At 43.7% G+C, this 18,823-nt stretch overlaps 1 protein-coding gene across 2 annotated transcripts in view; it reads right to left on the reverse strand.

Annotated features, from left to right (window-relative positions):
• Positions 1-18,523, reverse strand: part of LOC139566188 (sodium channel protein type 2 subunit alpha-like) — a 38,304-nt gene extending 19,781 nt beyond the window's left edge. Inside the window, exons 1-9 of one of the 2 annotated variants that reach the window (XM_071387200.1) lie at positions 18,216-18,523; positions 12,688-13,004; positions 11,209-11,327; positions 10,778-10,867; positions 10,081-10,209; positions 8,513-8,604; positions 5,502-5,783; positions 1,097-1,160; positions 21-162 (exon numbers count right to left, since the gene is read on the reverse strand). In XM_071387200.1, coding sequence (XP_071243301.1) covers positions 21-162; positions 1,097-1,160; positions 5,502-5,783; positions 8,513-8,604; positions 10,081-10,209; positions 10,778-10,867; positions 11,209-11,327; positions 12,688-12,951 — 1,182 coding nt within the window. In that variant the 5' untranslated portion in view covers positions 12,952-13,004; positions 18,216-18,523. Of the gene's footprint in view, positions 1-20; positions 163-1,096; positions 1,161-5,501; positions 5,784-8,512; positions 8,605-8,800; positions 8,893-10,080; positions 10,210-10,777; positions 10,868-11,208; positions 11,328-12,687; positions 13,005-18,215 lie in introns of both variants that reach the window. The other variant, XM_071387202.1, reaches the window with a different exon arrangement.
• Positions 18,524-18,823: the final 300 nt, after the last annotated feature.

The raw sequence follows: 18,823 nt of genomic DNA on the forward strand, positions 1-18,823 counted from the left end.
AACCAATAGCTTTGGCCCACCTGTTGGTAGAGATTTTCCCAGAAGTCCTGGGTCATGAGTCTGAACAGGGACAGAAAGGCCCAGCCAAACGAGTCGAAGCTTGTGTAGTCGTAGTCTGGGTTCCTGCCCGCCTTGATGCACGTGAATCCCTCTGGGCACAACCTGTGGTGAAGACCCCCGTACACAACACACAGGTCAGCAAACATGTGACGGTCACTAAACCACAACCACAAGCCACTTATACAGTACAGAGCAATACAGTGGATACTTACGGTGTCCACTGAGCAGCATTGGTTTTCATTAGATTGACTTAACTGCACTTACACTGAATATGATTTAATTTCCTAAGATCAGCCTGACTACATTAACACTATCCACAGTAAGAACCTGTTTTTATTTGACTGACTGGACTGCATCAAATTAATCAATTCTTCTGAAATAGTATCTCTCCACTCTCTTGTATTTGCGCCAAGTTCTCTATTCCAGTTAGCATGTCTTCAATGCCTAAGTGTTAAGGAAACAAGTGAGTACGCTTACATGCACACTAATAACTTGATATTAAACTGATTAAGGCAGAAGGCCGAGTGTGGCATTAGTCATGTAAACACCTTACTCTGCTGATCTTAACCGGCGTACGGTCAAAGTCAATTAAAACACCTGCTTTTCTGAGCAGTCTTTCTAATTATTAGGACATGTAAACAGCTTAATTGGCGTTCCAGCTGTGTATTTGATCTTTGTATGTACCAGCACATACATACTGAAAGTATGCATCTTACAGATACTTTTCACAAACAAACTTCATATGTCCAAACTCAGAATCAAATAGTCTTTGCAAAAATAACGGGTTCGCTGTTGTAAAAACATTTATTTTGATTGCTAATTTTCCAACGTGTCCATTTAAACATGATTATTAGGTAAATCGTTCTTCTTGCAGAGCACATAAAGGTTTTAATCAAATTATTATATTAATCTGACAGTGCACAATAAACATATTTATTGTGTGCATGTAATCGTGCTCAGTAATTCCGTATGCGTGTTGAGGCTGGGTTGGTGAATGTAATTGGCTATATAAATAAAGGATGTTGTCAAGTCTCACCCGGCTCCACTGCCATTCCCACAGAGGAGGGCGTCCCTGCGGTTGAGGAGGTAATAGTAATTACCTAGAAGGAAGAACAGAGAGAGGAACAATCAGTCAATATGTTGAGGAGCGCAGGAGGAAAGGAGGGAGGCAGGCAGGGAGGAAAGAGAGGAGGGAGGTTTGAAACTGGATTAGAAGGTTTGAAATTGAGCAAATAATGTTAATGGGTTTTCAAACTTGTACAGTATTCTGAATGATGAATTAAGCAAATAATATGCTGTGGCCCAGTGGTTGAGTGCTTTGAGTGAAATAAACAAAATCACGTTACTAAAATAATTGTTATTATCATTAAATATTATATATGGCAAAAGGGGGGGTGCAACTCAATATTAGGAAGGTGTCCTTAATATATACTGAACAAATATATAAACGCAACATGTCCTATGGTCCTATGTTTCATGAGCTGAAATAAAATATCCCAGAAATGTTCCATATACACAAAAAGCTTATTTCTCTTACATTTTGTGCTCAAAGTTATTACATCCCTATTAATGAGTGTTTCTCCTTTGCCAAGATAATCCATCCACTTGACAGGTGTGACATATCAAGAAGCTGATTAAACAGCATGATCATTAAACAGGTGCGCCTTGTGCTGGGGACAATAAAAGGCCACTCTAAAATGTGCACTTTTGCCACACAACGCCACAGATGTCTCAAGTTTTGAGGGAGTGTGCAATTGGCATGCTGACTGCAGGAATGGCTACCAGAGCTGTTGCCAGATAATTTAATGTTCATTTCTCTACCATAAGCCGCCTTCAACGTCATTTTTGAAAATTTGGCAGTACGTCCAACCGGCCTCACAACCGCAGACCACGTGTAAACTTCTTCACCTGCGGGATCGTCTGAGACCAGCCTATCAGACAGCTGATGAAACTGAGGAGTATTTCTGTCCGTAATAAAACCCTTTTGTGGGGGAAAACTAATTCTGATTGCTTGGGCCTGGCTCCCAAGTGGGTGGGCCTACGCCCTTGGGAGCCAGGCCCAAGCAATCAGAATTAGTTTTTCCCCACAAAAGGGTTTTATTACGGACAGAAATACTCCTCAGTACTGTAAATCAGTAAAATCATTGAAATTGTTACATGTTGCGTTTATATTTTTGTTTAGTATATATATATATATATATATATATATACACACATACACATACACACACACTGAGTGTACAAAACATTAAGGACACCTTCCTAATATTGAGTTGCAACCCCCTTTTGCCCTCAGAACAGCCTCAATTTGTCGGGGCATGGACTCGACAAGTTCAACGGCACTTACATATGTTGCCTTTCCCATTAACCTTCTGAATAGCACACCTACACAAGCTATGTCTCAATTGTCTCAAGGCTTAAACCTGTCTCCTCCCCTTCATCTACACTGATTGAAGTGACATTAATAAGGGATCATAGCTTTCAAATGGATTCACCTGGTCAGTCTGTGACATGGAAAGTGCAGGTATCCTTAATGTTTTATACACTCAGTTGTGTATATACAGTTGAAGTCTGAACTTTACATACACTTAGGTTGGAGTCATTAAAACTTGTTTTTCAACCAATTTTTCCAACAATTGTTTAAAGACAGATTATTTCACTTATAGTTCACTGTATCACACTTCCAGTGGGTCAGAAGTTTACATACACTAAGTTGACTATGCCTTTAAACAGCTTGGAAAATTCCAGAAAATTATGTCATGGCTTTAGAGGCTTCTGATAGGCTAATGATGTCAATTAGCCTATCATCCTTGGGAGAAATTTCCAAACGCCTGAAGGCACCACGTTCATCTGTACAAACAATAGTACACAAGTATAAACACCATGGGACCACGCAGCTGTCATACCGCTCAGGAAGGAGACGCGTTCTGTCTCCTAGAGATGAACGTACTTCGGTGCGAAAAGAGCAAATCAATCCCAGAACAACAGCAAAGGACCTTGTGAAGATGCTGGAGGAAACAGGTACAAAGGTATCTATATCCACAGTAAAACGAGACCTATATCGACATAACCTGAAAGGCCACTCAGCAAGGAAGAAGCCACTGCTCCAAAACCGCCATAAAAAAGCCAGACTATGGTTTACAACTGCACATGCGGACAAAGTTCGTGTAACGGCTGATTTCCTCCTCTTCGTCTGAAGAGGAGGTGTAGGGATCGGACCAAGACGCAGAGTGGAAAGTGTCCATGTTTTATTATCAATAAACTGAACACTACACGAAACAAAATAACAAAAGAGAATCTAACCGACAAACAGTCCCGTGTGGCACAACTACTGACACGGAAGACAAACACCCACAAAAACACACGTGAAACCCAGGCTGCCTAAGTATGATTGTCAATCAGGGACAACGATTGACAGCTGCCTCTGATTGAGAATCATACCAGGCCGAACACAAAATCCCAACATAGAAAATCACACATAGACAACCCACCCAACTCACGCCCTGACCATACTAAATAAATACAAAACAAGGGAAAACAGGTCAGGAACGTGACAGTTCGTACTTTTTGGAGAAATGTCCTCTGGTCTGATGAAACAAAAACAGAACTGTTCGGCCATAATGACCATCTTTATGTTTGGAGTAAAAAGGGGGATGCTTGCAAGCCGAAGAACACCATCCCAACCGTGAAGAACGGAGGTGGCCCCATCATGTTGTGGGGGTGATTTGCTGCAGGAGGGACTGGTGCACTTCACAAAATAGATGGCCTCATGAGGATGGAAAATTATGTGGATACATTGAAGCAACATCTCAAGACATCAGTCAGGAAGTTAAAGCTTGGTCGCAAATGAGTCTTCCAAATGGACAATGACCCCAAGAATGCTTCCATAGTTGTGGCAAAATGGCTTAAGGACAACAAAGTCAAGGTATTGGAGTGGCCATCACAAAGCCCTGACCTCAATCCTATAGAAAATGTGTGGGCAGAACTGAAAAAGCGTGTGCGAGCAAGGAGACCTACAAAACTGACTCAGTTACACTAGCTCTGTCAGGAGGAATGGGCCAAAATTCACCCAAATTATTGTGGGAAGCTTGTGGAAGGCTACCCCAAACATTTGACCCAAGTTAAACCAGTTAAAGGCAATGCTTTGAAATACTAATTGAGTGTATGTAAACGTCAGACCCACTGGGAATGTGATGAAAGAAATAAAAGCTGAAATAAATCATTCTCTCTACTATTATTCTGACATTTCACATTCTTAAAATAAAGTGGTGATCCTAACTGACCTAAGACAGGGAATTTTTACTAGGATTAAAGGTCAGGAATTGTGAAAAACTGAGTTTAAATGTATTTGGCTAAGGTGTATGTAAACTTCCGACTTCAACTGTATATTTATATATCGTGCAGAGGTAATAACTCCAATAATATCTCATCATGACCATAACTGGAACACTATGGACCAAGGAGGACCACAATAAGCCACTACTGTGGGTGAATGATAGATTGTTGTCAATAAATGAATTATTCACAAAAACAAAGGACGCAAGGAGTAAACATTAAATTATACAAGGATATCAATTATTCACACCAATGTATCCCCTGAGACTGGAGGTCAATGAGACGGATACTGTCTGTTTGGCAGTGTACCAACAGCTCAGGGGAAGAGGACAGAGTCGTCCAAGAGAGAGTTTGACCCCGTGACCTACTGGCCTTGATTACTAAAAAATGCTGGCTGCAGAGAGATGGAGAGGCTTACTGGAACTCTCACCCAGCTAACTGCTACACCTCCCTCCCAGACCTCTGTGACTCACATCCTCCATTACTCTCTCCATCTTTCCATCTCTCACTCAAATTGATTTATTTGCATGACATTGCATCAGTTCCATTGTCATTTTCCCCTGTTTTCTCTATTTTCTCTCTCCCGCTCTCGCTCTCTCTATCTTTGTAAATCCATTTCCTCTTTATCCTTAGACCATTTTCACTCTACCCTTTCTCTCTTCTTCATTTATCTCCTCCTCCGTTTCCACCTTGTCCCCTCTCTCCCCATGACGTCAGTGTCATATGTTGCTGGTCTGGTCTGTGTGCCCACCTGCCTGCCCGCCTGCCGCGCCCAACCAGCGGCCAGTGATAGCCTCCTCTCTCTCTCTTTCTCTCATAATGTGCCTGTTTTCTCACACACAGACAGGGTGTAGGAGGGGATGGGGGGTGGGGGGGGGGGGGGTGTTGTGGGCGATTATCCGCCACATTTGCCACAATTTCCCACCAATCGCTGTCACTCTTCATCACGCTGCTTCACAGAAAAATGGGCAGGGCATGGGCTGTCTGGTTTTATTTCACGGAATATGAAGTCTGTCTGAGTGGTGTGACTCAGATACTGTCTGAGGTATAGAACTTGACACTCATTACCCCAGTACCCCTGCAGACAAAACAAGCACTTAGCTTACTCTCATCGTTGATGTACTCAGTCCAGTTTACGGAGCTAGTGACGTTGAAATCAGTGCCATTGAAATCGGTTCCATTTAAGTCTGGAGTTCCCAGAGTTCTGTTCAGGCGGTCGTCGGGGATCGTGTCATTGACGAGGTTGCGGATACACTTCTGCCTCAGGTTGCCCATGAAGAGCTGCAGGCCAATCAGGGCGAAGACGCTGAGACAGAAAACGGTGAGGATCATGACGTCGGAGAGCTTCTTGACCGACTGGATCAGAGCGCCCACAATGGTCTTTAGTCCTGCAAGGGAGGGACGACGCACAGTCCTGGTTAACAGCTCCAACTGATTAATAGAACAGATACATAATACAGTATAGAAATATAGTATAGAAATGCTAAGGTATATAGAAATGCTTCAGCCCCCAATGATAGCTAGCAAGCAGCATAGGAGATCCATATGTCAAGTTTCTGTATGGCATTCATACAGGAGCCAGTTGAGGTTTAGACTGATCATTTTTACTCATGGATCTCTCCAGAGATGGTGTTGTTGGTGTTAAGATTACCCAGTTCATAACACACTTAGATTAACCCCTAGCAAACTGTCTACACAGAAAGTCTGTTTGCTGATAATCAAATTCTCTTTCCGAATAGACTCAGATCACTACAGATATCGTATCATATTCATATCATTACTTAGTGATCTGTACAGCAATGTAATAATGACGTAATGGACAAATTGCGATCATTCAGTTTGATAGGGACCAAGTGTGTTGGGGTTTTAGTGATGCTAAGCAGATGCTAAGCTACAGGACTGTTTTCTGTGATCACGCTCTCCGCAGCCGATGTAAGACCTTTAATCAGGTCAACAATCACAAGGCCGCAGGGCCAGACGGATTACCAGGACGTGTACTCCGAGCATACGCTGACCAACTGGCAAGTGTCTTCACTGACATTTTCAACCTCCCCTGTCTGAATCTGTAATACCAACATGTTTCAAGCAGACCACCAAAGTCCCTGTGCCCAAGAACACTAAGGTAACTTGCCTAAATGACTACCGACCCATAGCACTTACGTCTGTAGCCATGAAGTGCTTTGAAAGGCTGGTCATGGCTCATATCAACATCATTATCCCAGAAACTCTAGACCCACTCCAATTTGCATACCGCCCCAACAAATCTACAGATGATGCAATCTCACTGCCCTTTCACTCCTGGACAAAAGGAACACCTATGTGAGAATGCTATTCATTGACTACAGCTCAGCGTTCAACACCATAGTGCCCTCGAAGCTCATCACTAAGCTAAGGACCCTGGGACTAAACACCTCCCTCTGCAACTGGATCCTGGACTTCCTGACGGGCCGCCCCCAGGTGGTAAGGGTAGGTAACAACACATCCACCACGCTGATCCTCAACATGGGGGCCCCTCAGGGGTGCGTCCTCAGTTCCCTCCTGTACTCCCTGTTCACTCATGACTGCATGGCCAGGCATGACTCCAACACCATCATTAAGTTTTCAGATGACACAACAGTGGTAGGCCTGATTACTGACAATGACGAGACAGCCTATAGGGAAGAGGTCAGAGACCTGGCCATGTGGTGCCAGGACAACAACCTCTCCCTCAACATGATCAAGACAAAGGAGATGATTGTGGACTACAGGAATAGGAGTACCGAGCAGGAACACATCACCAACAAACTAACATGGTCCAAGCACACCAAGACAGTTGTGAAGAGGGCATGACAAAACTTATTCCCCCTCAATAGACTGAAAAGATTTGGCATGGGTCCTCAGATCCTCAAAAGGTTCTACAGCTGCACCATCGAGAGCATCCTGACGGGTTGCATCACTGCCTGGTACGGCAACTGCTCAGCCTCCGACCGCAAGGCACTACAGAGGGCTAAGCTTCCTGCCATCCAGGACCTCTATACCAGTTGGTGTCAGAGGAAGGCCCTAAAAATTGTCAAAGACTCCAGCCACCCTAGTCATAGACTGTTCTCTCTGCTACAGCATGGCAAGCGGTACCAGAGCGCCAAGTCTAGGTCCAAGAGGCTTCTAAACAGCTTCTACCCTCAAGCCATAAGACTCCTGAACATCTAATCAAATGGCTACCCAGAATATTTGCATTGCCCCCCCCTCTTTTACACTGCTGCTACACTCTGTTATTATCTATGCATAGTCACTTTAATAACTCTGCCTACATGTACATATTACCTCAATTACCTCGACACCGGTGCCCCCGCACATTGCCTCTGTACCGGTACCCCCTGTATACAGCCTCGCTATTGTTATTTTACTGCTGCTCTTTAATTATTTGGTATTTTTCTTAAAACTGCATTGTTGGTTAGGGGCTTGTAAGTAAGCATTTCAATGTAAGGTCTACCTGTTGTATTCGTCACATGTGACAAATAACATTTGATTTGATTGGATTTGATTTGATTTGAAAGAGGGCTGATGTAGGTTGAAGATAGAGACCCACATTAATCATGGGGTCAATGATTGGTTGGTCCATGAAACCGAGAGATGACAACTTTGTGAGAGTGTGTGTCATGGCATTGCCTAGCATCACTCTAGTACAGCCCTATACAACAACCACCATACACAGTGAACAAGACATACATGCAACCTAGAACAAGGACAGAGGGGGAACCCTAAACACAAATGCTCACCACACCACATTGCTTTTGCAATGTCTCATGCATAAAAAAAGCTAACAAATAATAAATATTCTACCTAATTTCCCCAAAGGGCAAGATAACAAAGAAAGAGAATTACAGGAAGAAAGTGAAAGTAACGTAATGTGTCTAAAAGCGTGGAATCGTTTCCATCTCGATGGAGTGGGACTGGATTCCTGCTTTTACTGGCCTGTGGAAAGGCAGCGTGACAGAGGCAACAACGCTAGGCTAAGCTAACGTAAGATGAGCAGTTACTGCATCTCAGATGGAGCGAATTAGCCATTAGCCGTTAGCTTATAGCCTTGTTGCTAGCATTTAAGCATTTAACCTTTAACCTCTGACCTGGGCTCTCTCACCTGGGATGACTGATATAGTTTTGAGGGCTCGGAGAACCCTGAAGGTTCTGAGGGCCGAGACATTACCCAGGTCCACAAACTCTGTCACATATCTGTAAGGGAAGGCAGCAGGGGGAGGTTTGGGGGAGGGAGGAGGAGCGAGGGAAGGAAGGGGGAAGTCACACAAACGGACAGGACAGACACCATGACAAGACAAGGGGGTTGGGGGAGGGGGGGGGGGGGGTCGACAAACGTCACAAACAAAAGACATCTTGGCTGACGGGTGAGAGAGCAGACACAGGTTCTTACCTGGGATTACCGAGATAGTTTTCAAAGCTCGCAATACTCTGAAAGTGCGCAGAGCTGAAACATTGCCTAGGTTTACAAACTCTGTTACATACCTGCAGGATTAAATGCACAGTTAAAAATCTGCATTGTACCCTGACATACTTGCAAATGCACACACACACACACACGTACAGACGCAGGTACACACATATGCGCATATGAATACACATCAAGTACACACTTTCACAGTAGAATTAATTCGATCAAATGCACTACACCATAAACATAGGAGATACATTATATCATATATACAGTATATACGTTTTCGAGAAAGATCATTTGAAAAATACAATTTTATTGAGTAAATGTAGTTAATGGATTCTTTTCATTTTAAAGAGAGATTAAAAATGTAATGAATTGATGGCCCTTTGTTAATGTAAAAATAGAGACGTAACAAACTAAGATTGCGCCATTAGATTAGGGGTGGGGTCGCGAGATCAAAATAAACGGGGTCCCCAGAAATTCTGGCAAACAAAATGGGGTCCTCGCTGAAAAAGTTTGAATGCCCCCGGTCTAGAGGGATGAGTGTGGTGACACTGCTCTAATCTCTGTGTCCTGACAGACCTGACAGACCTCTGTGTCCACACTTTTCAAACCAGTCCTTCCAGTTACATGGCAGAATCAGAATATACACTGACTGTACAAACATTAAGGACACCTGCTCTCTCCATGACATAGACTGAACAGGTGATTCCAGGTGAAAAGCTATGATCCCTTATTGAAGTCACTTGTTAAATCCACTTCAGTCAGTGTAGTTGAAGGGGAGGAGACAGGTTAGAGAAAGATGTTTAAGCCTCGAGACAATTGAGACATGGATTGTGTATGTGTGCCATTCAGGGGGTGAATGGGCAAGACAAAAGATTTAAGTGCCTTTGAACGGGGTGTGGTAGTAGGTGCCAGGCACACCGGTTTGTGTCATGAACTGCAATGCTGCTGGGTTTTCCACGCTCAACATGGGCCAGCATTTTGAGCGTGGGTGGGGGTGGGGGTGGACGGGAGCAACTGAAGGTGTTCCTAATGTTTTGTATAGTCAGTGTATAATGATATTTGGATTAGTGAAATGAGCAGCAGTTTTGTAGTGAAGTGTTATATTAATTATACTTTTTTTTTTTTTATCTAGACTGGTTAGGAGGAATACATACATCAGTCCTAGATAATAATGGATCAATGCCTCATAATATCCTATTCTATTGATCAAAGCTGGAAATATAAGTCATACATACATCCGTGGTAATACTTACGCCATGGAGATTACCATGAAGTCCAACCAGTTCCATGGATCCCTGAGGAAGGTGAACTTCCCCACACAGAACCCCCTCGCCAAGATTTTAATGAGAGACTCGAATGTGTAAATCCCTGTGAATGTGTACCTGATCAAACCAAGACAGAAAGGCATTATGGTGGTTGCTATGGAAGTCAACAACAACAGCCCTATTCAATCAAAACCTTATGCCTGTTTTCCGGGGCTAGACCAAAACAACACTATTTGTCCTGTGCCAGTGTAGGCTCTGTTCCAATTTTGATACCAAGATAACAAGTGTAAGTGTTATGCTAGTGTGGATATCAGTGGAGGCTGCTGAGGGGAGAACGGCTTATAATAATGTCTGGAACGGAGTGGATGGAATGGAACAAAACCATGTGTTTGATGTATTTGATACCATTCCACCAATTCCTCCAGTCATTACCACCAGCCCGTCCTCCCCAATTAAGGTGCCGCCAACCTCCTGTGGTGGATACTGGAGCATAGCCAATGTTTGAATTGTCATGCTAATTCGTTTCTTTTGGTTTCTCACAAACGCAAACACGCATTCTCACACTGGAAACAGAATTGTATCTTTGTCTTACCAAGGAAGCTATAAAAACGGGTGTCAATTGAATAGGGTAACAGCCAATAATAAGTAACCTACAGGAATTAAATCTAGAATATAAGTTACTTACTCAACATTCTTGGCCCAGTCCGGGGGGTTGCTCAGAGTCATAAAAGCACAGTTGGTCAAAATGGTGAACATGATTAACATGCTGAACAACGTACAGAGACACAAGTCAAGGAAAGAACCCAACATGTTCAGAGACACATGTAAAGCAATGTCACATCAAGGCTAACTAATAACGAGGCCTAGGCCCCGAGTGTTCCGTGACCATAGGCCTTTACCAGGAAAAACTCCATGCCCTATACAGCCTAGAAATATCGACCCAGAGTTATTTCTTGGTCAGGTCACATGGTCACGAACCACTCAAGGAACCCTCTACCATAACATATTTTCAAAGTCAACATACAATTTAGTCACATTTCTCTCACATACATGCTCCATATGACACCAAACTAGGCCATAATTATATCAAACCTTGATATAGATGTGAAAGGATATGAGTGTACTAAAACTGCAATTGCTATTCTCCGTAGAGGATTGAAGGGGCTTAGGATGTAACAGGCAGGAGTGGCGTTGAAACGGAATATTGCCTTGCCGCGATTCAATACTATAAATGTCTGAAAGAGGAAGAGAGAAAGAGAGAGAGAAAGAGAAAGAGAGACAGAGAGAGACAAAGAGAGAGAGACAGAGAGAGACAGAGAGTGAGAGAGAGAGAGAGAGAGAGAGAGAGAGAGAGAGAGAGAGAGAGAGAGAGAGAGAGAGAGAGAGAGAGAGAGAGAGAGAGAGAGAGAGAGAGAGAGAGAGAGAGAGAGAGAGAGAGAGAGAGAGAGAGAGAGAGAGAGAGAGAGAGAGAGAGAGTGAGGAAGAGTTGAGTTGTCCAAATGACATGAGGTAATAAGTAGAACATCTTCGACTGACTATGGAACTAAGACTACAAGAAGTGACTGTGGCTGTGAAACACACCCATCCCAGCTGTGCACACCACCACAGCACCAAGGCAAGGCCAAGACATTGTCCTCCACTGTTGATGGTGTGCTGAGGCTGTGGTCCTGTTACTATTGGTGTTGTTCCTTCTGTCTGGCACGCTCAAACCCCAGAGGACAGGAGAGCAGCCAGGCAGTCCCTCTCTCTCTCTCAGATGGACTCATGATGCGTGTGTGTGTGTGTACCCGTGCAAGTGTGACTTTCTATGTGTTTGTATGTGTACACACGTGTGTAGGGTGTGAGGGGTGTGTGTGTTTACCCATGCAAGTGTAACTCTGTGTGCATGTATGTGTGTTTGTGTGTTTCCGTCTATGTGCGTGTGTGTGTTGTCTGATCACGGCAGTGTGAAAGTGTTAGGTAGGCCCTGTAAACAACCATCCTACAGAAGGGGCTTCTACAGTACACTGTGTCTGGATGACTACATCAAAGACTCAGCTGGGGCCACAGTTCAGCTCAGTTCCTGTCACCTGTGTGTTGGCTGCTAGTTACCCTTGGCACCATCTGAGGAGGACCCTAGAGTGTGGCTGCTAGTTAGCCTTGGCACCATCTGAGGAGGACCCTAGAGTGCGATGACATGACTGAGTGCTCAGAAACAGTGCCTCAAATGTAATTTGGTCTGTTTTTGTTATTCTTTGAAGATGCATCACTGATTGCACCAGTTAATACATAAATGACACAACATGGCACATGAAGGCAGCATGAGGACACGGCACCATGTTGCCGCTTTGGAGCACGGTATGCCCGCTTTGCTTAAAATTCAGAACATTCTGTGAACTCCTATGTGTCATTATTGGCCAGCAGGGGATAACGTGATTGCCAATGAGTTTTGCAATGTCTTGTGAATGTACCATCATAATTTGGGATTGAAAAATAGACCAAACCTTAAAGGTTGTGGGTGTGGTTTAGCCTGTCTACCATATGACATGAAATAGGAGTTGGCAAGAGAGCACAAACAGATCTGGAACTTAGGCTAGGTGTGGGTGTGTCCAGTACCTTCTGATTGGAGTAGAAGGGGTCCAGGTCCTCCAGAGGGGTGGAGACAAAGCCTTGGGGGACGTCACCGTAGATGAAGGGGAGGGACTTCCCCGCCTCCAGGTCACTGTTGGGCTTGGGCCCGTTGTCATCACTGTCGCTACAGCGGTCAACGTGGGGTTTCCGGGCCTCCTCCTCGGCAACGCGCCTTTCGATGGCGGCAAGCGAGTCGGGACAGAAGTGGCAGAAGCTATCAGGTCCGGGCGGTACAAGCAGCTGTGCCATCTTGTCATGGTGCTCCTTCACAGGGACGCTTGGGGCTCCGCCAGGGCAGGGGGCTGGGGATAGAGAAAGGGAGATCAGGAAGGCCCAGCTACAACATTCAGCCTATAGCACATGGTGTGCATGACAAGTGGCCAGGGATACACCCAGTACTCTACTGTATGTTTAGACAAATTACTCCCCCCTCCCCCTAAGACGAATGTCAAATACGTATTGGGAGGACACAACTGAAACAGCATGAATGGCAATATAATCTCAATTTCCCCTGACGTCTACTGTATCTTACTGTACTGTAGCACCATGTTCAGATATACCAGTACGTCATCATATACAGAGACCTGGTTTCAGCCCTTTTGTTTATATGAAACAATACACACTCTTTTTCTGCTGAGAAGGGAAGCGGTCACCAAGTTAAAACAGAGATATAGGTGACCACAGAGACTATTTTAAGCTTCTTAAATGTAATTCTACGTAGGTGACCTTCAATATGTCCCCATGGTTGTCACTGCCACTGTGGCTGTTTTAAAAACAGCCAACTGCTGTGGATAGATCACCCTCATTGTGGATGCATCTGTGATGGAAATAACCACTCATTTTCTCTCTCACCATGGCCCGATTCTCCATCAACATCAATCAACGCCCACACACACCTTCCTCTCCCCCCCCCCCTGCTCCCCCGTTTCTCTTTCTCTCCCTCTCTCCAAAGGCCTACCCTGTTTCCTCCAGAGGCCCAGGGAGAGATACAAACAAGCACTCCCTTAAAACCCAAGTGGGCCATTAGAACAAAGCATGTACCTTGAAGACAACACATATTCAGAGGCCAGTGAGGGCAGTGGGGCCTCCCTGTCTGGGAGCAGGGGCCAGAGAATAGGACTGTGATCCCCCCCACCGGCTCCTCTCTCATCACATCTTTCACACTTTGATCCTCGTTACAGAATGGCACTACTGACAAAGCCTTCATTGTCAGTCTTTACTGTAATATGTCTGAAACAATGACGGAGCTGCAGTTGTGTCACCTAGCAACCCTAATATTGTCTGACTTATGAGAAATGGCAACCCTATATTGTCTGACTACTGACAATTGGCACATACAAAACAGTGACACAGCACCCAGCATACACTTCCATGGTGCTCCTAGGCCAGCCGAGGAGGGATCTCATTTGCATTCATCAGGTTAGCACCATTTGGTTTCTGATTGTTTCTGATTGCCGTTTGAGCTACTGACACCAAAGTAGTAATTCAACTAACCATCTACTAACCCTAACGCTTATCCTAACCCTAAACTTAACTGTCAGTAGTGGAGAAGGTGGAAAGTTTTAAGTTCCTCGGTGTACACATCACGGACAAACTGAATTGGTCCACCCACACAGACAGCGTTGTGAAGAAGGCGCAGCAGCGCCTCTTCAACCTCAGGAGGCTGAAGAAATTCGGCTTGTCACCAAAAGCACTCACAAACTTCTACAGATGCACAATCGAGAGCATCCTGTCGGGCTGTATCACCGCCTGGTACGGCAACTGCTCCGCCCACAACCGTAAGGCTCTCCAGAGGGTAGTGAGGTCTGCAGAACGCATCACCGGGGGCAAACTACCTGCCCTCCAGGACACCTACACCACCCGATGTCACAGGAAGGCCATAAAGATCATCAAGGACAACAACCACCCAAGCCACTGCCTGTTCACCCCGCTATCATCCAGAAGGCGAGGTCAGTACAGGTGCATCAAAGCAGGGACCGAGAGACTGAAAAACAGCTTCTATCTCAAGGCCATCAGACTGTTAAACAGCCACCACTAACATTTAGCGGCCGCTGCCAACATACTGACTCAACTCCAGCCACTTTAAAAATGGGAATTGATGGAAATTATGTAAAAATGTACCACTAGCCACTTTAAACAATGCCACTTAATATAATGTTTACATACCCTACATTACCCATCTCATATGTATATACTGTACTCTATATCATCTACTGCATCTTGCCATCTTTATGTAATACATGTACCACTAGCCACTTTAAACTATGCCACTTTATGTTTACATACCCTACAGTACTCATCTCATATGTATATACCGTACTCTATACCATCTACTGCATCTGCCATGCCGTTCTGTACCACCACTCATTCATATATCTTTATGTACATATTCTTTATCCCTTTACACTTGTGTGTATAAGGTAGTAGTTGTGGAATTGTTAGGTTAGATTACTTGTTGTTATTACTGCATTGTCGGAACTAGAAGCACAAGCATTTCGCTACCCTCGCATTAACATCTGCTAACCATGTGTATGTGACTAATAAAATTTGATTTGATTTGATTTACCCTTATCCTAGCACTAGCACTAACCCTTACCCTATAACCCTTATTCTAAACCTAACCGTGACCTTAGCAACCAGTTGCTTATCAACAGATAGTTTGTTGATAGTATGACCATCGTTTGAGCATCTACAGATCCACTATCAGGACTATCTAAATAAAGTGTGCCCAAAAACACATTTCTTTCTAATTAATGGCATGGAATAGGCGTATAAATGGGGAATTACAGTGACCTCATACAGTTGAAGTCGGAAGTTTACATACATCTTAGCCAAATACATTTAAACTCAGTTTTTCACAATTCCTGACCTTTAATCCTAGTAAAAATTCCCTGTCTTAGGTCAGGTAGGATCACCACTTTATTTTATTTTAAGAATGTGAAATGTCAGAATAATAGTAGAAAGAATTATTTATTTCAGCTTTTATTTCTTTCATCACATTCCCAGTGGGTAAGACATTTACATACACTCAATTAGTATTTGGTAGCATTGCCTTTAAATTGCTTAACTTCAGTCAAATGTTTCGGGTAGCCTTCCACAAGCTTCCCACAATAATTTGGGTGAATTTTAGCCCATTCCTCCTGACAGAGCTGGTGTAACTGAGTCAGGTTTGTAGGCCTCCTTGCTCGGAACAAACACTTTTTCAGTTCTGCCCACACATTTTCTATAGGATTGAGGTCAGGGTTTTGTGATGGCCACTCCAATACCTTGACTTTGTTGTCCTTAAGCCATTTTGCCACAACTTTGGAAGTATGCTTGGGGTCATTGTCCATTTGGAAGACCCATTTGCGACCAAGCTTTAACTTCCTGACTGATGTCTTGAGATGTTGCTTCAATATATCCACATCATTTTCCATCCTCATGATGCCATCTATTTTGTGAAGTGCACCAGTCCCTCCTGCAGCAAAGCACCCCCACAACATGATGCTGCCACCCCCGTGCTTCACGGTTGGGATGGTGTTCTTCGGCTTGCAAGCATCCCCCTTTTTCCTCCAAACATAAAGATGGTCATTATGGCCGAACAGTTCTATTTTTGTTTCATCAGACCAGAGGACATTTCTCTAAAAAGTACTATCTTTGTCCCCATGTGCAGTTGCAAAACGTAGTCTGGCTTTTTTATGGCGGTTTTGGAGCAGTAGCTTCTTCCTTGCTGAGTGGCCTTTCAGGTTATGTCGATATAGGACTCGTTTTACTGTGGTTATAGATACTTTTTTGCCCGTTTCCTCCAGCATCTGCACAAGGTCGTTTGCTGTTGTTCTGGGATTGATTTGACTTTTCGCACCAAAGTACGTTCATCTCTAGGAGACAGAACGCGTCTCCTTCCTGAGCGGTATGACGACTGCGTGGTCCCATGGTGTTTATACTTGCGTACTATTGTTTGTACAGATGAACGTGGTACCTTCAGGCATTTGGAAATTGCTCCCAAGGATGAACCAGACTTGTGGAGGACTACAATTATTTTTCTGAGGTCTTGGCTGATGTCTTTTGATTTCCCCATGATGTCAAGCAAAGGGGCACTGAGTTTTAAGGTAGGCCTTGAAATACATCCACAGGTGCACCTCCAATTGACTCAAATGACGTCAATTAGCCTTTCAGAAGCTTCTGAAGCCATGACATCATTTTCTGGAATTTTTCAAGCTGTTTAAAGGCACAGTCAACTTAGTGTATGTAAACTTCTGACCCACTGGAATTGTGATACAGTGAATTATAAGTGAAATAATCTGTCTGTAAACAATTGTTGGAAAAATTACTTGTGTCATGCACAAAGTAGATGTCCTAATCGACTTGCCAAAACTCTAGTTTGTTAACAAGAAATTTGTGGAGTAGTTGAAAAACGAGTTTTAATGACTACAACCTAAGTGTATGTAAACTTCTGACTTCAACTGTATATCCTATGGTTCTTTGTACTTTAGCCGATATCTGTGTCACTGTGTCCTAGCTAGCTTTTCCCATGGGGAACTTCATAAACACATCTGCTTGTGTTCTAATGACAGCTTGGGGATCCACTGCTCTGATGTGTGAGTTAGTCGACATCACGTCATCTAAGAGCCCTATGAGAGGTTTGCTAGACCCTATGCTAGTACACACGCCCACAACTGAACCAGTCTCTGACGGCTTGTTTTGCCTGGAGTCAAACAACACCGCAGACACTGATTATTTCTATACTCTAACGATGAATGCAATGGTATCTCCAGTTCTAGCATGCATCGGTAGCTATACTTTCTGGCACGTTAGGGTTTTGAATGGACATGACATTTCCAAAGACATTTTAAATCAAAAGGTAGTCCTGGGTGGACGGCATTTATCCAAAGAATGTTTCAAATGTCGACCTCCACATTTAAAAAGGTTGTTTTAATATTATGATGTCTGTCTGTGATAGGGATAAAGAAGCTTCGGTAATATCATACTCAGCATGTGATCGATATCACAGCTGGAATTTGTCAGATCTGTTCACAGACACACGAATCCCTCGAGACTTTATGTAGGCTGTTATCAACAAAAGTATGTACTCAAGACATATATTAAATCAATACATACAGTTATTATATCAATACATTAAATGTGACATATGAGTTGTAGTAACCGTTCATATTAGTACGTATTGCTGCGTTGCCTAATTTTCTCTGAACACGTCTGCTGTCCATGGTGCTGAAATGTGAAACAACACGGAAAACACCAATTTGTGGCTCATACGCCAAACGGCAGACATAAACCAAATGGTAAGCTACTAACAGAGACACAGGTAACCACAACATACAGCCGTTTTGTCACCATGAAACGCATAGCCAAACACATGAAGGTGTGAAACAAGTTAGGAATCGATTGATGGCTAATACATCCGTCTAGACAAGTTCAGTGGTTTGCTTTTAAATACATTTATGTAGCCTTATCACCAACAATAAGCACAGGCTACAGGTATAATCTGAAAGATAAGGTGAGGCTAGTAGCCATACCTTAATTGTCGTGGATTCAAAACGAGCAGGGGAGGCGGCAGCTGTCGCCATATTGACGTATCCGTGTATTTCCTCGAATTTACCGCTTCTCATTTGTAACATCTCCGCCTTGCCACCACCATCTGACACGCACACAAGTCTCCAAAAACCGAGGGACTCAGATCGTAGTTGGAAAGAGCGAGAAACATTAAGGAACAACAGTGGCCATCTCTCTCAATCACCACAATTCCCGAAAACAGTGACGTGAGTGACAAAATCTGTTCCCAAGCGCGCGTCACCGTCAACCACCCAACTGAATGGGTGTGAATGGATCTCTTAACAGGGCGTTCCCTTACCCATACCAGTTGTCTATTCCTTGTAATGGATCCACTATAGATCCTGTTAGCTGAAATATGGATAAACGTTTGTATTTTGCCACTACATTCTCTATGTAGCAGTGTTTCATCTATAGCCATGAACATATCTTATGGCCATGACACTAGAGTCATCTATTCTAAGTTATAGCCTAAGAAGCAGTTTTGCCATCTATTTTTACATTATCGAGACATGACCTCAAATGACTCAAGCTTTTTGAACAATATCGATGGAAAATATTATCGTGTTCAACG

Source organism: Salvelinus alpinus, chromosome 38 (genome assembly GCF_045679555.1).
Source record: "Salvelinus alpinus chromosome 38, SLU_Salpinus.1, whole genome shotgun sequence".
NCBI lineage: Eukaryota > Metazoa > Chordata > Actinopteri > Salmoniformes > Salmonidae > Salvelinus > Salvelinus alpinus.